Source organism: Hyla sarda, chromosome 7 (genome assembly GCF_029499605.1).
Source record: "Hyla sarda isolate aHylSar1 chromosome 7, aHylSar1.hap1, whole genome shotgun sequence".
In the NCBI taxonomy this organism is placed as follows: Eukaryota; Metazoa; Chordata; class Amphibia; order Anura; family Hylidae; genus Hyla; species Hyla sarda.
The window spans coordinates 15813042-15836750 of NC_079195.1; the positions used below are offsets into that span (position 1 = coordinate 15813042).

The window sequence follows — 23709 nt, forward strand, 5'->3', positions numbered from 1 at the left end:
AGCCATCTCGCCAAGGTGTCTTTAGCCGCTTTCTTTCCCTTCCTCATTCCAGAAAATTGAATAAATAGATTTTCATCAATTCTGAAAGATTTCACTCTTTGTAAATACACTAGCAGAGCAGATCTGACATCCAACGAGGAAGATTCGGATGGTAGAAAGGTAGGAAGGAAGATCTCTCTATTGATGTTCTCCATTGAAGCTACTTTTGGGATAAAAGATGGAATTGTACGGAGAAGAACTCCCCCCGGAGTGAACTTGGTGTAAGGGGGATATGCCGACAAGGCCTGCAATTCACCTAGTCTTTTAGCCGACGTGATGGCGACCAAAAAAAGAACCTTGTAGGATAGCCACTTTATTTCCGCTTCCTGTAATGGTTCAAAGGGAGGCAGGGAAAGTCTGGACAGCACTAGAGATAGGTCCCATGCAGAAACCGGAGGTTTTACTGTAGGTCTTAGATTCTTCAAAGCTTTGAAAAACCTAGCAATAAGGGGTTGTCCCATAAATTCTCCATCAGTATAAGCGTTGATGGCTGTGACATGAACACGAAGAGTATTAGGCTTCAAGCCCTTTAGAAATCCCTCTTGTAGAAACTGTAAAATAACAGATACAGAGATCTCTGTCAGCCCCTTCTCTTCTCTCCAGGAGCTAAACTTTTTCCAGAGCTTCGCATACAATAAGTTAGTAGAAGGTCTTCTAGCTGCTAGTAAGGTCTCTATTACTTCATCTGATAACCCTCTCTGTCTGAATTTTTCCCTCTCAAAATCCAGAGAGTCAGATGTAATCTGTCGAGATGTTGGTGATATAATCCGTTCTGCAGGAGGAGATCCTTCTCTAGCGGTAACTTCCAATATTCTCCCCTCGAGAGACGAAATAATAGAGGAAACCAGGCCCTCCGGGGCCAAAAGGGTGCGATTAGTAGAGCTGCCGGCTCGTCTATGATGATCTTGTTCAGAATCTTGTTGATTAATGGAATTGGAGGGAAGAGATAAACAAAGAGGTCTTTCCAGCTCATGGTGAAGGCATCCAGATGATCTGGAAGGTCTGTGCAATATCTTGAGCAAAACTTCAGAACCTTCTTGTTGCGTCTCGTGGCCATCAAGTCCCATACAGGTAACCCCCATTTGCGGGTTATCTGAGCAAAATACTTGGGATTCAGTTCCCATTCGTTGGGATCTAACTTCCGTCGGCTTAACCAGTCGGCTTGATAATTTAGAGACCCTTTTATGTGAGTCGCCATCAGAGAGATGCGATGATGTTCTGCCCAGGACATTATCCTGCTGCATTCTTTTTGTAGAGCTGTAGATCTTGTCCCCCCTTCTTTTTGGATGTAATACACCGAGACCAGATTGTCTGACTGAATCAGAACTGACGCGTTTGAAATCTGTGGAGAGAAATGCATTATGGCTAACCGGATCGCTTTCAGTTCTCTTAGGTTGGATGATAAATGAGACTCTTCTCTTGACCAAACTCCTTGAATCCATTGGGTTCCGAGGTGGGCCCCCCAACCCCATCTGGAGGCATCTGTAGTTATCACCACAGGGTTCTGAGGTTTGAAACTTTTCCCCATATTCAAGTTGTTCTTCTGCAGCCACCAACGTAACTTCAGTCGGGTGTGCCCTGACAATGAGATGGTGGAGTCCAGAGAATTGGGAACTCTGTCCCAAACTGTAAGGATTTCCCTCTGTAAATCCCTCATGTGTGCCCTGGCATAAGGCACTGCGTCTATTGCTGCAGTCATTAAACCCAGTGTCTGCATCGCTCTCCTGATGGATGTAGAGGGAGACTTTATCAGAGTCTTTACTTGAAAGATGATTTTGTCCTGTTTCTCCGCCGGAAGAAAGACTTTCTGACATACTGAACTAATTATCATGCCTAGGAAACGTTTTGTTTTTGTTGGTGAAAGTTCTGATTTCTGGGGATTGAGAATAAACCCAAGCCTGTTCAAGAGATTCAGAGCTGTCTGTAAGTGTTGTAGGAGGAGTTCCTGGGTGGTTGCAACAAGCAACCAATCGTCTAAATATGGTATTATTTGTATTCCTTGTAGTCTTAGGGTAGCTACGACTGTAACTGCGATCTTTGTAAATACCCTTGGGGCCGAAGTCAGGCCAAAGGGCATGGCCCGAAACTGGAAGTGGTGAATTCTTTGGTCTAGGAACACGGCAACTCTCAGAAATTTTCTGGATTTTTCTTCTATGGGGACATGCAAATAAGCGTCCATTAAGTCCAATGAAACCATCCAGTCGTGAGGCTGAATTAGATGAGTAGCGGACCTTACATTTTCCATGCGAAATTTTTCCTTTGCTAAATAGCGATTTAGGTATCGCAGATCTATGATTAATCTCCATTTGCCGTTTGATTTTGGAACGGGGAAGACGTGTGAGTAGACTCCGTAACCTTGCTGTTCTGGTGGAACAGGTTCTAGGGCTCTTTTGTTTAGAAAATCTCTGAGAAGAAGCTGAACAATTGAATTCGCTCTGTTGACGATGAACCTCTCGGGGGGTATCGACACAAAATTTAGACTGTAACCTTCTGCAATAATTCTTAGCACCCACTTGTCTGTAGTCATCTCCAGCCAGGCTGGAAAGAAATTCAGCAGCCTTGCTCCTACTGAACCTGACCCGAGGTAGTCAGAATTCTGTTTTTGGTTGCTTTTGATCCGGCTGTCTTCTCCTATTTTCTTGGAATCTTTTATTGTATCTTCTTTCTTGATACGGTCTTCTTTTAAAACCAGTCTTGCGAAATCTAAAGGGCTGGAACTGCTTCCGCTGTCTGGCGAAGGGAAACGCCAGAGCCTTCTCTCCTTTCTCTGCTTCCAGGATACTTTCCAGTTGTGATCCTACTAGAAAACCAGCTTCAAACGGTAGTGCACAGAAGTTAATTTTAGATGAGGCATCGCCTGGCCATGGCTTAAGGTAGATAGCCCTTCTGGCTGAATTTAATACTGCAAGGTTCTTCGCACATATTCTTGTCACGTCTAGGGGGAGATCACATGCGAAATCCGCCGCAGTCTTTAATGTATCAATTTCCTCCAAGAGATCAATTCTAGAAATTCCCTCCTGAATATTTCTTCCAAGTTGGCTCAGCCAGACTCGAATAGCCCGGGTTACAGGTACAGAAGCAAGGGATGCTTTCATTAAAGCAGCTGTATTACAGTAGGCACGTTTTATCAGAATATCTGTCTTCTTATCCATAGGATCCTTAAGTATAGAAGAATCCTCAGAGGGTAGCAGTGTTCTTCTAGATAACCTGGCTACAGGTCGATCCACTTTAGCAGGGTTCTCCCAGGATTCAGACTCAGATGGATCCAACTTATATACTGCTCTAAATCTAGAACCTAATTCCAGCCTACTGTCTGGTTTTTTAAATTCTTTCTCCACTATAGTTTTTAAGACTGGATGACCTGTCAAAACTTCAGAAGGTTTTTTGGGGAAATAGAAGAGACTCTCCTTATCTTCCCTGAACTTTTGCTTTGAAGATTCCATAATATCTTTTACTGCTCTAATTAATTTTCCCGCATTCTCCTTCTTGAAAAGAAAAAAATCTTCTGTAATAATATCTTCAGAATCTGAGGAGTCAGACTGAGCTGAAGCGTTTTCTGATGAGGAAGAAGCAGAGGGTTCTGCTTTACGTTCTTCTTTCTTATTTTTCAGACTGACTCCTGAGCTAGAACTAAACTCAGACTTGAACCAAGAAAAAAAGCTTCTTGCATCCTCAAGGAAGGCAGAGGTTTCTTGTGGTTCAGTACATCTTTTACAAACTGTAGAAACTGAGCCTGATGGTAACGGATGAAGACAACTGATGCATAAAGACTTCCGTTTACTCGAAGATGGAGTCAAATGAGATTTGCATATTTCACATAAATCTCCAGATAATTCATCCGGCAGGGGCTGCTGGCAAGAGACACACTCCCTGTGTTTTGTCTTCATCTTCTTTTTCTTAGAGGAGGCGGGGCTTGACATCTAAAAATGTAATAGTACATAATATGAGCAACAGTCCGCACATAAGATTAGAGCGCTCAGCCCTGGCTACTGAGGAGCAGGTCATACCTTTGGAGCAGAGAAATCCGGCTGCCTGCACAGAAAGGCAAGGCACCGCCGTCTCTGCTCCGTATAAATGCGCTTACCCGCCCGCAAACCAGAGACACGTCACATCCGGTTGCTCCACATCCGCTTCCGGTCTCTGCTGACTGCGCCTGATGCGCGTACTGCCATTCACAAGATGGCGCCCAAACCGGAAGTCCCATAGACGTCCATGCAAATGCCGGGATCGCACGTGAGACGCCTGGTATCCGCGGGAATGGACTGTATAACTGCCGAAAACGGGGGAACCGTCACCCCAAGGCAGAAACACCTCCTTTTTCACCATACCAGTGATTAAGAAGGGAGAAACTTGCAGAAATCTAAAAAGACCTCCTCATATAACCCGGGTTTCCCGCATGGGTCAAAAGGGACTGCAAGACACCAGGTAGGCCAGGGTTACCCACATTGGCCCTCAGATCCGCACTGGTGACACTGGTGTAATACAAAACATCAAGGGAATAACATCTAAAATAAAAAAGAAAATATGATTAATGGTGGGCAAAGGTGAATTAACACCTCTGTTATGAAGAAAAGAGGACAGAAAAAAACACAGTTTGAATGTATGAGATGTGACTAGTTATAAGGTATGCTGTCATGCCATTGGCTGACTATTGTGGAGTTTTTTTTTTTAGGTGGGCGGTCCTAGGAAGAATAAAAGAGGCCAGGCCTATTCCTTCTGTGCTGCCGGAAGTCGAAGAAGAAAGTAGTTATATTCTTGTATATAGGAGCAGTATTATAGTAGGTATATTCTTGTATATAGGAGCAGTATTATAGTAGTTATTTTCTTGTATATAGCAGCAGTATTATAGTAGTTATATTCTTGTGTATATAGGAGCAGTATTATAGTAGTTATATTCTTGTATATAGCAGCAGTATTATAGTAGTTATATTCTTGTGTATATAGGAGCAGTATTATAGTAGTTATATTCTTGTATATAGGGGCAGTATTATAGTAGTTATATTTTTATACATAGGAGGTAGTATTATAGTAGTTATATTCTGATACATAGGGCAGTATTGTATTCTCATAAACAGAGGGCTCTTTTATAATAGATATATTCTTGCCTCGCCATCAGGTCACACAAGGTATGGACAGAGTTTTAGCCACAATAACTAATCAGACATTTCAGTTTTATTTTCTTACTGCTTTGAGATCCAGAAGTGAATCCCATTGGCTGATTTGCCGTACATACCCCTGTTTATTGTCTATAACAGATAAGTAAATTTACCTTTTCTCTAGGATCGCTCTAAAGTCCCGGGGGCTGATAACCTTTAGGTTATCTTTATCCGCTTTCCTGTCAATAGACAAAATGTTTTGTACTTTTTGTTAGTAATTTGCTCTCTTAGTGTCTCTTGATACACAGATGTTACTATAGTATCATACAAGATTCTAAGGCTGTTCAGTAATTGTGTCAGTATAATGTGACAAGGCTGACAGTCTATTATATTCTCTGGCAATAAACATTTTTTTTTTATCTATGAAAAGAAAAATTGGAACTATGTGAAAGCACTGTAGAACAGCCAATCAACAGATACACTGGGTATAAGCTGACAAGTCATATGAAGGGCCAAATTACTGTAGGAGCACAGTAGCCCGGACCACTCTATCTGCACCTCTGACAGATGAGAAATGTCTTCTATGATAGGTTATATCAAACTTAAACAATGTGCCTTGCATGGCTCTGATCAATATATAGCCTTACTGTGTAGACCGACCTACATACAGGTTACCCCCCGAAACCAGTGTTTCTCAAACATTTACTAAAGACAACAGTTTTAAGAACATTATAGATCAGTACGGAGCAGTGGAAGCTGTGAATCCAGCACTGGGGAAAGAAATAACACTTACTAGCATGAAGAACATTAAAGAGCAGTATGGAGCAGTGTAAACTCTGAATCGAGCACTGGAAGGGGGATATAACACTTACTAGAGGAAGCAGCAGCATGAAGAATATTATAGAGCAGTATGGAGCAGTGTAAGCTCTGAATCCAGCACTGGGGGGGGGGGGGGGGGTATAACACTTACTAGAGAAAGCAGCAGCATAAAGAATATTATAGAGCAGTGTGGATATAACTCTTACACTTGAATGGGAACTTTCTATTTTACATCCAGAGGTAGAAAACCTGTACAACCTAAAAGTATTCGAGTCGGATTTGCCTTAGATTTACTAGAGGCAGTAGTATTAAGAACATAATAGAGCAGTACTGAGCAATGTAAGCTGTGAATCCAGCACTGGGGTGGGGGGTGGGGGGGGGAGAGAAGTAACACTTACCAGAGTAAAAAGCAACATGAAGGTCATGATAGAGCAGTACTGAGCAGTGTAATGGGTTGGTAAACACTGGATGGTAAACACTGGTGGGGACAAAGTTGAGTAGTTGTATTGGTCAATAAATGTTGCTACAATGTAGCTACTATATTGTACTATTATGTATTTTAATTAAGTATTGTATGGAGAGGACATGACACTAGTGTGTGTTACCCCGTACCATTGCTGCCCTGTCAGGCAGTCTCCCTGCAGTGTCCCCTGGGCCCCCGGCATCTGTTCTACTGTAATTGTATATTATCCCCTATGTTATGTATATAAGAATGTTTTATCTTTTAGAAAGGTTAACATGTGATTACCAGTTGTCATGTGACTTGTCATGTGATTGTTACCCAGGAGGTATCAGTGACCAGGTGACCTAAGAGTGACCAATGGGACCTCACCAGAGTCTCCCCCATAAAAGCCCTGGGAGGAGTCTCTTCTCTCTTGATTCCTGAGTCTTTGCTGAGGTGCAGTCGAGCCTAAGAGTCTGGAGTCATCGGAGCCTCAAGTCAAGTCTGCAGCCACAAGATACAAGTCTACAAGTAACTACAGTCACAGCTTAGTCTGTCTCCAGTCAAGTCAGTCACAGTCATCTATTGTCAAGTCAACGTGGCCTGCACTAAATTGTCCAAAACCACTGCAAGTCCCAGCAAGCCCTTGCAGCAAGTGTTGGAGTCATTATTGCCCCTGTGACTGCAGGATCCAGCAGTATACCTTTGGGTGGTATTGAGGATAAACCACACTCTGGCGTCACGAATACAAGGGGTTAATGCCATCTGCCCCTAGGGTAATTCCATCTGCCCTGCAGCACACCCCCTTCCACATATGCATTACTGTATATTATCAATCTCACCTAAATTCAGAAAGGAGGGAGTTAAAATCAGCATGGAAAAACTGTACAAGTTTGTCTTCTGTAATGCTGCCTGTAGACCATGAACGTGATTGTCTCTTCTCAGTCCTGGAGGAAACAGAAGATTTAAGAACGAGTTGTTATTGGTTCTATTTGTTAGAATATTTTTAAAAATGTTTGCAGCTTTTGAAGAAGTTTACTCCGGGGAACTAAACCCATAGCCCATCTTTTCCCTCTCACCAACCAATTTAATTGTCTAAATATCATTTATCAGCTATATAGAGCAGTTTTACCTCTTTCAGTTGTCACTTACATGCAAGGTGAAATCCTTCTCTGAAAGCAGCCCCCACCTTCCTGAAAGACACAAACCATGTGGTTTCCACCCTGCACTAATGACTTATACTCCCTTTAGTGCTGAGAACTGGGTGGTGAGTGCAGTCTTAGCCAATGACACACTGAACTTATCTCTGCTGCTCAGAGCAGGAGTGTGGGGGCTGCTCTCAGAGAGTGAGATGGACGGCAGAGCTGAGCTGCAATGATTGCTGGGAGATGTAGTCAAGGGGAGGGAAGGATGGCAAAGAATATCAAGCAGCCAAAGACAACAACAGGGGCCACTGGAGCCATGAATGTCAGGCAGGATGGCTTACAGGGAACATATCCAGGTAGTGTGGTAATTTGTATATGTATACTTTCCTGGAGTACTCCTTTAAGTGTTGAAAATCTGTCTAGTTTCAAAATCACTAAATAAATAGCTGAATTTGCTATTACCGGTATGCTTATCCCAAAAGCCAAGAAAAGCCTATTATGATCAGACATTGAACAAGCAGGACCTCCACTGAAATATGAGTTCCTGTAGGCTAGGTGCACTCTATAGTAGGGCTTCGCAAGGGTTTCCTACTGGGGCCTCATCCAAGAGACCAACGTGATCCAAGGGCCTCACTATGTGGAGTGAAAGTCCATGCAAAAATAAAAAAAATAAAAATGTTTCTCATCCCACCTTTTATTTGTCTCTAAAATTCTGTATAATACAAAAAAAAAAAAAAAAACTAAGTTAATCTTGTTGCAAAACCAGAGACTATTGTAGCTGAGGAAAGGACTGTTGAGTTTATATTCACTTTTGTGACAAATAGGGGTCGCCTCGCAGTTTGAGAAGCACTGCTCTATAGCATACTCTGCACAAGCAGACACTGAATTAGCAGGGCCTGCAATGATATATGCACTTCAAACACTGCACGGCCTGTTCAGTATAGACACTGAACAAGCAGAGTCTGCAATGAGACCTGATTTTCTGTACACTAAGAGTAATGCTTAGCATATTCCGTGGAGACACTGAACAAGCAGAGTTTACAATGAGGCATGCCTTCTTGTCTATTCAGAACAGTGCTTAAAGGGGTACTCCGCCCCTAGACATTTTATCCCCTCTATTCAAAGGATAGGGGATAAGATGTCTGATTGCGGGCAGTCCTGCCGCTGGGGACCCCTGCAATCTCAGCTGCGGCACCCCAGACATCCGGTGCACAGAGTAAACTTCCCTTCGTGCCGGATGAATGGCGAAGTGGGGCAGAGGCTCAGGACGTTACGGTCACACCCCGCTCTTAATGTCACGGCCATTCCCTCTCAATGCAAGTCTATGGGAGGGGGCGTGACGGGCGGCACGCCCCCTCCCATAGACTTGCATTGAGGGGTGTGGTCATGATGTCACGAGCGGGAGTGGCTGTGACGTCATGAGGCTCCGGCACTGCACCCGGCTCTCTATACGAACGCCGGGTGCAGCACGGAGATCGCGGGGGTCCCCAGCGGTGGGACCCCCGCGATCAGACATCTTATCCCCTATCCTTAGGATAAGATGTCTAGGGGTGGAGTACCCCTTTAACATATTATGTGTAGACACTAAACAAGCAGAGCCTGCACTGAGACATGAGTTATTGTACACATGGAACACTGCGTAGCATATTCTGTACAGACACTGAACAAGCAGAGCCTTTACTAAGATATGAATTATTGTACTCTAAGAAAACCACATGGCATATTCTGTGCAGACACTGAACCAGCAGAGCCTACAATCACATATGAACTCTTATAAACTACAAACACTGCACAGCCTATTCTGTATGGATGCTGAACAATCAGAACCTATAATAAATGATTTTCTATACACTAGGAACACCACATAGCATATTCTGTATAGAAACTGAATCAGCAGGGCCTGCAATGCTTCAATTTCTGTAGAGCACATTCTATACAGAAACTGAATTTCTGGCGCCTGCAATGAGATATGATCTCCTATAAAGCAGGAATATTGCATAATATATTCTGCACATACATTGAACCAGCAGGCGCTGCACTGAGATATGAGGAAAGCAAAGCATTTACAGTATCTTTAGCATTAAATGGGCACTCTCATTAAAACTAATTTTTGCTATTGCACTCCTTATGGTAAATAAAAAATCTGTCTAATGTACTTTGATTTAAAAAAAATGAAGTTCTCCATATTTTATTTGTGTATAAAAAAAAAAGCTGCCACTAGGTGTCTCTCTACTTGTCCTGAGCACATTTCCCCCCATCTCTTGCACAGTCTTTGGACTCCTGTTGGCCTGGGAGAAGTCCAAAATCAGGAAATGCAATCTGGAGTGCTGAGGAGGGGGTGTGCAGCCTTAGTCAATCATAGCTCATCTCACACTGAACTGCTCTGGGCTGTGTGTAGCAGAGTGAGGGAGGAAATTCTCCCCTGTATGGCTTCAGATGATGTCACGCCTGCTGGAGAATGTCCCTTCCCAGTCTGTGAATCTGACTGAGCAGAAAATACAGAGCAATATCAAGGTAGAAAACTAAAAAATTATAAAAATAAAGATGGGGTGGTTTATCATGATGGCGCAGATCATGAGAGGTACTCTTTAAAATTGTCCATTGAAGACAATTGTATCATGGAAAGCATAGCCAACCACAAAGTGTCCTACAGCTGAAGACCCCAGCAGAGCATATTATATATATAGACACTGAACCAGCAGGAACTGAGTTACAATACGAACCCTTACAACCTAGCAGAATTGTGAGCGCAGCTCTGGAGGTGACTAAACTTTTATTATAAACCATGAAAAGAAAAGCAATGTATTTGCAGGTATCTGAGTTTATATTGCACATCGTCTATTGACGACGAGACGCATCACATGACGCAGATCATCTCTAACCATGATAGTTGAGGACTATGTGGGACTATGACCGTACCCCAGCTCAGGCTTACACAGGAATTCGTACGCTTTTCCATTCTGACTCCTCGTCTGGAGACGCTGCAGGAATTCCAGGTAATTGACTTTGGTCAATGTCTCATCCAATCCACAACGAGACAAGAAATGACCCAACTGGTCCTTGGTGAGGTGAAGATGGAACGTCTCCAGGACTTGGAGGAAGTTTTCTTTTAAAACCTAGAAGGAAAGTTGCAACACAAAGTTATTGGGGACATTGGGGGGTTTGAGTATGAGTTGTTGGTGTCCATTTGGTTGTCCCCTTACCATCCCAGATCCCTGAGGGTCATATACCGAGAACTCAGTCTTCATGGCTCGAGCCCCTTCCCTGAACTTCTCCTTCAGCCACTTCTCTATACTCAGCGACAGCTTCCTTTCATTTCCCATTTTGTAGACTATTTTATTGGTTGTTTCTGTAGAGAGATTTACATATGTAGCTTTGTTATTGTAGCGTTGTATTCTCCAGTCACATCTAAGGCTGATCCTTAATTCTCATGGCAACTGCTTGGGAATGGTCTGTTCAGCGCTGACAGACCCTGTATAGCTTTATGATGTCATGTATTTAAAGGGGTTATCCAACATAAGGTGACTTTAGTATTTACCTGCCAGACAGTAATGGATATGCTTGTCAAGGGTCTGTGCTTGTGTTGGTGGTAAATGGCCATGTCCTGTGTCCCTCATAACGTCGCTGCTTTGTTTTTGTGAACTGGCTACTCCCTGTTTCTGTACCCTCCCTCCAACTACAATTCCCAGGATCCCTTGTTTGTAGGTGGGAGGTGAACCACCCTCACCTCATCTACCCCACCTCTTGCAGCACAGCTAGGCTCCCTTCTATGTGTGCTGTGCTTGCAACTACAATTCCCTGCAGCCCTGTGGAGAATGAGCTCCCTCCCACCCAGTGGTGACTCCACTGTCATGCTCCTTTTCAACACCTTAGGCCCCTTTCACACTGCTGTAGCTCCCTGTTGAGAATGGCCGTTAAAGTCTCTGTTTTTTGTGTGTGTGTGACTTGTGTGTGTAACCGCTGCTCAGCATTTGGAAACAGCCGTCACGCCCCCTCCCATAGACATGCATTGAGGGGTGGGCGTGACGTCATGAGGGCGTGGGGCTATGACGTCACGAGCTGCCGGCTCCAGTGTTCGGAACAGTTTGTTCCATACACTGAGCAGCGGAGTACCCCTTCAAAGGCCATTCTCATGATGGGGAGCAAGGGGCAAGAACGGGTCCCGGCGGCTCCCATTTACTATTTTGGGGGCTGCTGGGACCTGTAGGAGAAAAAAGACGGCTCTTGCAGTAATTTTTCTCCCGCTATTCTCCCCGGCTCCCCTGACGCCCGTCGCACTGCCGTATCATAACCGCAATGTGAAAGTAGCCTAACTAGTGATGCATTGTCTTTAAAGGGGTACTCTGCCCCAGACATCTTATCCCGAGCAATCTCCCTGCTGCACCCGGCGTTTGTTTAGAACCGTCACGCCCCCTCCCATAGACTTGCATCGAGGGGGCACGGCCGTGATGTTACGAGCCTCCGTCCTGCATGGCCAGTTATCTGGCAAGGAGCGAAGTTCGTTCCATGCACCGGATGTCTGGGGTGCCGCCGCCGAGATTGCGGGGGTCCCCTGCGGCAGGATCAGACATCTTATCCTCTATCCTTTGGATTGGGGATAAGATGTCTAGGGGACGGAGTACCCCCTTAAACAGTAGTATTCGCGACATGATGCAACTCAATAAAGTGTAATAGTTTACGGCTCTGATGTGATATCATGCACTCACTTATTGGCTGGGGCTCTTGGCTGTCAGACACCTTCTGCAGCGCAGACAGGAGCAGACCGCGGTTTTCCTCCAGTTTTTTGGTACCTAGATGATACTGCAAGTCGTCAAACCTCAGAACATCAGCGTCATCCTTGGCGTATCTGTAAGAATACTCAGTGATCATAGAGGACCGTAGGTGTGGATAAAGGACGAGGACAGCCTGGTCCACAGAGCTTGCACTCTACTTACTGACCTTCTCCACAACTTCTTATATTCCTCCTCTGACATCTTAATCCCTATCTTGGTCAGGACAGAGCGGAGTTCCGTAGCGTTCAGACAATCGTTTGGAAATAATTTCAACAGTTCAAAGTGCCTGCAATGATACAATTGCGTTACTTATTCATCATGTGATCTCGAGCTGCAGTACCGCTTATAACAGTGGTCTCAAACTGTGGCCCTCCAGATGTTGCAAAACTACAACTCCCAGCATGCCCGGACAGCCGTTGGCTGTCCGGACATGCTGGGAGTTGTAGTTTTGCAACATCTGGAGGGCTATAGTTTGAGACCACTGGCTTATAACCACTAGTGTGGCACTGAGTTTGCATGTACACCAATACAATAGCCCATCATTAATCTGGCCTAAAAAAAATATCCTTCAAATACGAAAAAAATCCATTTGATCCTTCAAAACCATTGATTTCTCTATGCAAGAAATAACTTTATTTATTTTTTTTAAGTATATTCATTAAAATTAAAGAAGTACTCTGGGATATGAAAATGTATCCCCTATCCTAAGTATAGAGGATAAGTTTCAGATCACAGGGGATCCAACCGCTGGGCCCCCCCGCAATCTCCCGTACATGGCCCTAACAGTCAGCGGCAAGGGGGGGTGTCCGACCACCACATGATGCAGCGGCCGACATGCCCCCTCAATACATCTCTATGGGAGAGCCGGAGCGCTGCATTCGGAAGTCTCCGGCTCTGCCATAGACATGTATTGAGGGGGAGTGTTGGCCGCTTCGTCATGCGGTGGTCGAAATGCGCCATTTCGGCAAATACTCGGCAAATACGAAGATTGTACTTCCCCCATAATCTGAAACTTATCCCCTATCCTTAGGATAGGGGATAAGTTTTCATATCCCGGAGTACTCCTTTAATTAAACAACATATTGGTATAAAGTAATGTAGGCTGAAAGACACGTTGGTTGGAAGGAAGATTAGGAGGTCATGTTGGTTGGAAGAGATGTTGGTTGGAAGGAACATTAGGAGATCGTGTTGATGGGAAGTCATGCTGGTTGGAGGGAACATTAGAGGTCATGTTGGCTGGAAGTCATGGTGGTTGGAAGAGATATTGGTCGGAAGGAACATTAGAGATCATGTTGGCTGGAAGTCATGGTGGTTGGAAGAGATATTGGTCGGAAGGAACATTAGAGATCATGTTGGCTGGAAGTCATGGTGGTTGGAAGAGATATTGGTTGGAAGGAACATTAGAGATCATGTTGGCTGGAAGTCATAGTGGTTGTAAGAGATATTGGTCGGGAGGAACATTGGGAGATCATGTTGACTGGAAGTCATGGTGGTTGGAAGAGATGTTGGTCTGGAGGAACAGTAGGAGGTTATGTTGGCTGGAAGTCATGGTGGTTGGAAGAGATGTTGGTCGGGAGGAACAGTAGGAGGTTATGTTGGCTGGAAGTCATGGTGGTTGGAAGAGATGTTGGTCGGAAGGAACATTAGAGGTCATGTTGGCTGGAAGTCATGGTGGTTGGAAGAGATGCTGGTCGGAAGGAACATTAGGAGGTCATGTTGGCTGGAAGTCATGGTGGTTGGAAGAAATGTTGGTCGGGAGGAACAGTAGGAGGTTATGTTGGCTGGAAGTCATGGTGGTTGGAAGAGATGTTGGTCGGAAGGAACATTAGAGGTCATGTTGGCTGGAAGTCATGGTGGTTGGAAGAGATGTTGGTCGGAAGGAACATTAGGAGGTCATGTTGGTTGGAGGGAACATTAGGAGGTCATGTTGGTTGGAGGGAACATTAGGAGGTCATGTTGGTTGGAGGGAACATTAGGAGGTCATGTTGGTCGTATGTCATGTTGGTTGGAAGAGATATTGGTTGGAAAAGATGTTAATCTGAAGTCATGTTAGCTAAAAGGCATTGGTTGGAATTTTTATTGGTTGGAAGAGATGGAAGTTGAAAGAAATTTTGGTTGTAAGACACGTTGGTTGGATATCCTTATGGTTAGAAGTAATTTTGGTTAAAAGACTGATTAGACTGATGCTAATTGGAGACATATTACTTGAAAGACATCATGGTTGGAAGTCATGTTGGTTGAAAGATGTGTTTGTTGGACACATTTCTTGGAAAACTTATTGGTTGGAAGATATGTAGCTTGAAAGGCAAGTTGGTTGAATATCATCTTTACTTGGAATCATAGTGGCTGAAAGTCATTAGTTGGATGTCATGTTCACAGTAAGTCATGTTATTAGGATTTTATGTTAGTTGAATGTCATGTTGGATGAAAGGCAAAATAGTTAAATATCATGTTTACTGGGAGTCATAATGGATGTCATAATGGATGGACCTCATGTTGGTTGGATGTCATGTTGGATAAAAGACAAGTTGGTTGAAGGCATAAAAGGACAAGTTGGCTGGATGTCATGTTGATTGGATGTTTATTGGCTGGCATACATATGGTTTTCAGTTTGTCTATGACTATATAACCCAATGAACTGTATAGGACCTGTTATTAGCCATGTTCTTCAACTCTAAATGAACGTCATAAGCTGTCTTCATAGCCCCCTTACGATTCCTCTTCATGGGGTCCAGCCATTCAGGAGGGGAGTTATCTTCCTCAAGTTTGAAATGATCATAAAAGGCATCAAAGGTAATAACTGGCTTCCCTTCCAGTTGCAATCTGTGTGACAACATAACACCAGTCAAGGACCATTTTCCTAGATATATTAAAGCTTTTCGAGTTTGATCTGTTACTGATAAAGCTGAATGATTTTCCTTCTCAAGGCCCAGCTTTCCCTGAAGGTTTCACAACCTGGTACTGGGGGAACCTACCTGGATAGGAGATGCTGAAACACCGACTTATGGATGAAGCGCCCCAGCAATGTGGTCAGGATGATCAGCAATGCGTCTCTGTATAAGGAAAGTATATGTGATCCGTTGGCCGCTATCTAGTCTGAAATGACTGATAACAGTGAACAACAGATTTATAGCGAAGTAACATATCAGTTATGACTCAGCTTTCCCAGAAAGAGATATAACAAAACGAAGACTTTATTTATTCTTCCACCCTCATATTACAGTGCAGGGATGTAAGTCATATACACCTAGGTAAGAATTAATATACCTGTTTACTCTGCCTCTACCTTCAGGGTCATGTGACCAGAACAGACGCCTCAGGTCGTAGAATCCGCCAGAAGTTATCTTCTCCAACAGCCGGAACCTCAGCTAAAACGAAAACATAAGATGTATCTATACAGATTTAAAGGGGTATTCCAGGAAAAAAACTTTTTTTTATATATATCAACTGGCTCCAGAAAGTTAAACAAATTTGTAAATTACTTCTATTAAAAAATCCTAATCCTTTCAGTACTTATGAGCTTCTGAAGTTGAGTTGTTCTTTTCTGTCTAAGTGCTATCTGATGACACGTGTCTCGGGAACCGCCCAGTTTAGAAGCAAATCCCCAAACCACTTCTACTCTGTGCAGTTCCCGAGACAAGCAGAGATGTCAGCAGAGAGCACTGTTGCCAGACAGAAAACAACAACTCAACTCCAGCAGCTGATAATTATTGAAAGGATTAAGATTTTTTTATAGAAGTAATTTACAAATCTGGAGCCAGTTGATATATAAAAAAAGTTTTTTTTCCTGGAATACCCCTTTAAGTAATAGCAAAATGGTATAAAGCTTTGCTATTTTATTGAAAAAAAAAAATTATAAAAAAAAATAGGATCTTAAAGGGGAGGTGCCTATTAGGCACCTCCCCTTTAAGATCCTATTTTTTTATATTTAATATTTTGTTCCAATAGCTGGGAGTTGAGAGATCCCTCGCAGATCTGTGGCTATACCTTACAAGTACGGTATTATTTCTAATTTACTTAAAGGAAAAACAAAAATATTGCAGTGACATAAGTATTCATACCCTTTATTATAACATGTGACATAAGTATTCATACCCTTTATTATAACATGTGACATAAGTATTCATACCCTTTATTATAACATGTGACATAAGTATTCATACCCTTTATTATAACATGTGACATAAGTATTCATACCCTTTACTATAACATGTGACATAAGTATTCATACCCTTTACTATGACATGTGACATAAGTATTCATACCCTTTACTATGACATGTGACATAAGTATTCATACCCTTTACTATAACATGTGACATAAGTATTCATACCCTTTATTATAACATGTGACATAAGTATTCATACCCTTTACTATAACATGTGACATAAGTATTCATACCCTTTATTATAACATGGGACATAAGTATTCATACCCTTTACTATAACATGTGACATAAGTATTCATACCCTTTACTATAACATGTGACATAAGTATTCATACACTTTACTATAACATGTGACATAAGTATTCATACCCTTTACTATAACATGTGACATAAGTATTCATACCCTTTACTATAACATGTGACATAAGTATTCATACCCTTTACTATAACATGTGACATAAGTATTCAGACCCTTTATTATAACATGTGACATAAGTATTCAGACCCTTTACTCAGTTGAAGCCCCTTTGGCAGTGATTCCGGCCTCCAGTCTTTTTGGGGATGAGGCCACATGGTTTACACATCCGGATTTGGGGATTTTCCTCCATTCTTCCCTGCTGATCCTCTCAGCTCTGTCAGGTTGGATGGGGACCGTCGGTGAAGTCATTTTCGGGTCTCTCCAGAGATGTTCCATTGGGTTCAGGCTCTGGCTGAGCCCCTCAAGGACATTCATAGAGTTGTCCCTAAGCGGCTCCTGTATTGTCCTGGCCGTGTGCTTAGGGACATTGGGGAGATTTATCAAAACCTGCCCAGAGGAAAAGCTGACCAGTTGCCCATAGCAACCAATCAGATCGCTGCTTTCATTTTTCACTTTTGAAAATGAAAGAAGCGATCTGATTGGTTGCTATGGGCAACTGATAATTTTTTCCTCTGTACAGGTTTTGATGAATCTCCCCAATTGTCTTGTTGGAAGGTGATCCCAGTCTGATGTCCAGAGCTCTTGATCCATGAAGAATATCGCTTTACTTTGCTCTATTCAGCTTTCCCTTAACCCTGGCAAGGATCCCTGCCCCTCCCATGCTTCACTGTAGGGATGATATTAGGCAGAACAGCATCCTGTATTATACTCCAGAGCTGCACTCAATATTCTGCTGGTGGAGTCACTGTGTACATACATTACATTACTTATCCTGTACTGATCCTGAGTTATATCCTGTATTATACCCCAGAGCTGTACTCACTATTCTGCTGGTGAGGTCACTGTGTACATACATTACATTACTTATCCTGCACTGATCCTGAGTTATATCCTGTATTATACTCCAGAGCTGTACTCACGATTCTGCTGGTGAGGTCACTGTGTACATACATTACATTACTTATCCTGTACTGATCCTGAGTTATATCCTGTATTATACCCTAGAGCTGTACTCACTATTCTGCTGGTGAGGTCACTGTGTACATACATTACATTACTTATCCTGTACTGATCCTGAGTTATATCCTGTATTATACTCCAGAGCTGTACTCACTATTCTGCTGGTGAGGTCACTGTGTAAATACATTACATTACTTATCCTGTACTGATCCTGAGTTATATCCTGTATTATACTCCAGAGCTGTACTCACGATTCTGCTGGTGAGGTCACTGTGTACATACATTACATTACTTATCCTGTTCTGATCCTGAGTTATATCCTGTATTATACTCCAGAGCTGTACTTACTATTCTGCTGGTGGGGTCACTGGTACATACATTACATTACTTATCCTGTACTGATCCTGAGTTATAGCCTGTATTATACTCCAGAGCTGTACTCACTATTCTGCTGGTGAGGTCACTGTGTACATACATTACATTACTTATCCTGTACTGATCCTGAGTTATATCCTGTATTATACTCCAGAGCTGTACTCACTATTCTGCTGGTGAGGTCACTGTGTACATACATTACATTACTTATCCTGTTCTGATCCTGAGTTACATCCTGTATTATACTCCAGAGCTGTACTCACTATTCTGCTGGTGAGGTCACTGTGTACATACATTACATTACTTATCCTGTTCTGATCCTGAGTTACATGCTGGTCACACACCACATGTACATGTATTTTGTAGTGTGGCAGTCAATGACATAGCGGCCATGGAGCAGCCATTGGAATGATACAATAACACTATATACAGGATACAGTGCAGCAGATCCTTCTCACCTCTTCGCACTGTTTCTCCATATTGGAGTTTGTTTCCACCGCGGATACTTTTTTCTCTGTTCTTCCATTTCTCTCCCAATGTTTTCTATCTGTAATATAAAATTTGAGCTGATGAATATGTATACTGTGATGTGCAACCACATCTCCTCATCCCAGTGTTTCCCAACCAGGGTGCTTCCAGCTGTAGAAAAACTACAACTCCCAGCATGCCCGGACAGCCAGAGAGTTGTAGTTGGGCAACAGGTAGAGGCACCCTGGTTGGGAAACACTGATATTAAAGGGGTACTCCGGTAGAAAACCTTTTTTTTTTATATATATATATATCAACTGGTGCCAGAAAGTTAAACAAATTTGTAAATTACTTCTATAAAAAAAATCTTAATCCTTCCAGTGCTTATTAGCTGCTGAATACTACAGAGGAATTTTTTTTCTTTTTGGAACACAGAGCTCTCTGCTAACAGCATGACCACAGTGCTCTCTGCTGACATCTCTGTCCATTTTAGGAACTGTCCAGAGTAGGAGAAAATCCCCATAGAAAACATATGCTGCTCTGGACAGTTCCTAAAATGGACAGAGATGTCAGCAGAAAGCACTGTGCTCGTGATGTCAGCAGAGAGCTCTGTGTTCCAAAAAGAAAATAATTTCCTTGATAGTATTCAGCAGCTAATAAGTACTGGAAGGATTAAGATTTTTTTTTTAATATAAGTAATTTACAAATCTGTTTAACTTTCTGGCAGCAGTTAATTAAAAAAAAATATATATACGTTTTCCACCGGAGTACCCCTTTAAGACTGCCACATCCCCTTCATAGCTCACTAAGTAAATGGGGCTGAACTGCAGTTCCCGACACAACCAGTTATCTGAAAGGGGCGCTATGCAATACATTTCTTGGGGAGGAATTCACCATTTGTGTGAAAATTTGCACAATATTTCTTTCATTTGGACATTATTTCAGGGTGCGGGGGGGGGGAGTTCAATGTTTAATTTAAGATATTGTGCAGACAACATAATCAAATGGTGGATTTTTAAAAAGATTCGCAATGGGGTAAAAAGACAGGCAGCCATTAACCAATGTGTATCCCATTCTACGGCACCTAGAAGTGCAGTTTACTTGCGCAATTTATTTACATGCAGATGGTAAAAGCAATGAATCTATCTGAGCTCACAATGCAAACTGAGAAGAAAAAAATCCAGCGCAAAAATAATAATAAATAAGGTGAAAAAACACACCAAAAATTTAGCAAAAACAATAATAATGTGGAAAAACACTAAAAACACACAAAAAATTTCTAAAAACAATAAATTTGGTGGAAAAACACTAAAAACACACAAAAAATATTCAAAAGCTATAATAAATTAGGTGGAAAAACATTAAAAACACACAAAAAATGTGTAAAAACAATAAGGAATAAGGTGGAAAAATACACCAGAAAGAGAAATACACAGAAGGTGAAAAAACACTAAAAAAAATTGTCTAAAAACAATAATAAGTAAGATGGAAAACACTCAAAACATAAAAAAATTGTCTAAAAACAATAATAAATAAGAGTGAAAACACTCAAAACATACAAAAAATTGTCTAAAAATAATAATATAGTGGGGGTCAAAAGTTTGGGCACCCCAGGTAAAAATTTGTATTAATGTGCATAAAGAAGCCAAGGAAAGATGGAAAAATCTCCAAAAGGCATCAAATTACAGATTAGACATTCTTATAATATGTCAACAAAAGTTATATTTTATTTCCATCATTTACACTTTCAAAATAACAGAAAACTAAAAAAATGGCGTCTGCAAAAATTTGGGTACCCTGCAGAGTTAATATCTTGTACTGCCCCCTTTGGCAAGTATCACAGCTTGTAAACGCTTTTTGTAGCCGGCCAAGAGTCTCTCAATTCATGTTTGAGGTATCTTTGCCCATTCTTCCTTACAAAAGTCTTCCAGTTCTTTGAGATTTCAGGGCTGTCTGTCACGCACCGCTCTTTTAAGGTTTATACATAGATTTTCAATTATGTTGAGGCCAGGAGATTGTGAAGGCCATGGCAAAACCTTCAGTTTACGCCTCTTGATGTAATCCCCCGTGGATTTCGAGGTGTGTTTAGGATCATTATCCATTTGTAGAAGCCATCCTCTCTTTAATTTCAGCTTTTCCACAGATGGCATCAAGTTAGCATCCAAAATTTGCTGACATTTTATTGAATCCATTTTTCCTTCTACTCGTGAGATGTTCCCTGTGCCACTGGCTGCAATACAACCCCAAAGCATGATTGATCCACCCCCATGCTTAACAGTTGGACAGAGGTTCTTTTTATTAAATTCTGTTCCCGTTCTTTTCCAAACGTAACTTTGCTCATTCCGGCCAAAAAGTTCAATTTTAACCTCATCGGTCCACAGAACTTGTTTCCAAAATGCATCAGGCTTGTCTATATGTTCATTTGCAAAGTTCAAACGCTGATTTTTGTGGTGAGGACGTAGAAGAGGTTTTCTTCTGATGACTCTTCCATGAAGACCATATTTGTACAAGTATCTCTTTATAGTGGAATAGTGCACCACAACTCCAGTGTCTGCCAGATCATTCTGGAGGGATTGTGCAGTCAAACCTGGGTTTTGAATTGTTTTTCTCACAATCCTGCTAGCTGTTCTGTCTGATATTTTTCTTTGTCTTCCAGATCTTGCTTTAAATTCCACTGTTCCTGATGACTGCCATTTCTTAATTACATTCCGAACAGAGGATATTGACATCTGAAAATGTTTTACTATCTTCTTATAGCCTTCTCCAGCTTTGTGAGCGTCAACTATTTTCAGTTTAAGATTTCTAGACAACTGCTTAGAAGAACCCATGGTGCTGATTGTTGGGGCAAGGTCAGATGAATCTGGGCATTTAACCCCTTAAGGACGCAGGACATAAATGTACGTCCTGGTGCGGTGGTACTTAACGCACCAGGACGTACATTAACGTCCTGTGCATAACCGCGGGCATCGTACCGATGCCCGTGTCATGCGCGGCTGATCCCGGCTGCTGATCGCAGCCAGGGACCCGCCGGCAATGGCCGAATCCCGCGATCTCGCGGGCGTCCGCCATTAACCCCTCAGGTGCTGGGATCAATACAGATCCCGGCATCTGCGGCAGTGCGCGATTTGAATGAATGATCGGATCGCCCGCAGCGCTGCTGCGGGGATCCGATCATTCAGAACGCCGCACGGAGGTCCCCTCACCTGCCTCTGTACGGCTCCCGGCGTCTTCTGCTTTGGTCTGTGATCGAGCAGACCAGAGCAGGAGATGACCGATAACACTGATCTGTTCTATGTCCTATACATAGAACAGATCAGTATTAGCAATCATGGTATTGCTATGAATAGTCCCCTATGGGGACTGTTCAAGTGTAAAAAAAAATGTAAAAAAATGTAAAAGTAAAAGTAAAAAAAAAGTGAAAAATCCCCTCCCCCAATAAAAAAGTAAAACGTCAGTTTTTTTCCTATTTTACCCCCAAAAAGCGTAAAAAATTTTTTTATAGACATATTTGGTATCGCCGCGTGCGTAAATGTCCGAACTATTAAAATAAAATGTTAATGATCCCGTACGGTGAACGGCGTGAACGAAAAAAAAAAGTCCAAAATTCCTACTTTTTTAATACATTTTATCAAAAAAAATTTTAAAAAATTTATTTAAAGTTTTTTATATGCAAATGTGGTATCAAAAAAAAGCACAGATCATGGCGCAAAAAATGAGCCCCCATACCGCCGCTCATACGGAAAAATAAAAAAGTTAGAGGTCATCAAAATAAAGGGATTATAAACGTACTAATTTGGTTAAAAAGTTTGTGATTTTTTTTAAGCGCAACAATAATAGAAAACTATGTAATAATGGGTATCATTTTAATCGTATTGACCATCAAAATAAAGAACACATGTAATTTTTACCATAAATTGTACGGCGTGAAAACGAAACCTTCCAAAATTAGCAAAATTGTGTTTTTCGTTTTAATTTCCCCACAAAAATAGTGTTTTTTGGTTGCGCCATACATTTTATGATATAATGAGTTATGTCATTACAAAGGACAACTGGTCGTGCAAAAAACAAGCCCTCATACTAGTCTGTGGATGAAAATATAAAAGAGTTATGATTTTTAGAAGGCGAGGAGGAAAAAATGAAAACGTAAAAATTAAATTGTCTGAGTCCTTAAGGCCAAAATGGGCTGAGTCCTTAAGGGGTTAAAGGGTACCTCTCATCAAATAAACTTTTGATATATTTTAGATTAATGAATGTTGAATAACTTTCCAATAGCATGTTAATGAAAAATATGCTTCTTTCTATTGTATTTTTCCCGATCAGTCCTGTCAGCAAGCATTTCTGACTCATGCTGGAGTCCTAAACACTCAGAGCTGCCAGCCTGCTTTGTTCACAGCCAAACAGGCTGTGAACAAAGCAGGCTGGCAGCTCTGAGTGTTCTCCTTTGTGAACAAAGCAGACTGGCAGCTCGTAGTGTTTAGGACTCCAGCATGAGTCTGAAATGCTTGCTGCCAGGACTGGTAGGGAGACCCCTAGTGGTCATTTCTTCAAAGTGGAAAATTAAATAGAAAGAAGCATATTTTTTAATAACATGCAATTGTAAAGTTATTCTGCATACATTAATCTATAATATATCAAAAGTTTTTTTGATGAGAGGTACCCTTTAAAACCTTTGAGATTGACATCACCAGGTCTTCCCAGATGAGGATTGAGAACAATCCATGACACTGACAGGTCTCAGCTTTGCAAAGGGCGCAGTGCATGCTATAAATTCTGCAGGGTGCCCAAACTTTTGCAGACGCCATTTTTTAGTTTTCTGTTATTTTGAAAGTGTAAAAGATGGAAATAAAATCTAACTTTTGTTGACATATTATAAGAATGTCTAATCTGTAATTTGATGCCTTTTGGAGATTTTTCCATCTTTTCTCGGCTTCTTTATGCACATTAATACAAATTTTTACCTGGGGTGCCCAAACTTTTTGATCCCCACTGTAAATGAGGTGGAAAAAC

The 23709-nt window shown here is 41.9% G+C and overlaps 1 protein-coding gene across 3 annotated transcripts in view; it reads right to left on the reverse strand.

Annotated features, from left to right (window-relative positions):
• LOC130281997 (EF-hand calcium-binding domain-containing protein 6-like) overlaps positions 1–23709 on the reverse strand; it is a 54016-nt gene that overhangs the window by 25109 nt on the left and 5198 nt on the right. For all 3 annotated transcript variants that reach the window (XM_056529806.1, XM_056529807.1, XM_056529805.1), the window contains exons 2-11: positions 18693–18781; positions 15581–15681; positions 15289–15366; positions 14963–15136; positions 12480–12599; positions 12248–12387; positions 10745–10890; positions 10461–10657; positions 7239–7343; positions 5309–5374 (exon numbers count right to left, since the gene is read on the reverse strand). In XM_056529806.1, the coding sequence (XP_056385781.1) occupies positions 5309–5374; positions 7239–7343; positions 10461–10657; positions 10745–10890; positions 12248–12387; positions 12480–12599; positions 14963–15136; positions 15289–15366; positions 15581–15681; positions 18693–18781 (1216 nt within the window). The remainder of the gene's footprint in view (positions 1–5308; positions 5375–7238; positions 7344–10460; positions 10658–10744; positions 10891–12247; positions 12388–12479; positions 12600–14962; positions 15137–15288; positions 15367–15580; positions 15682–18692; positions 18782–23709) is intronic.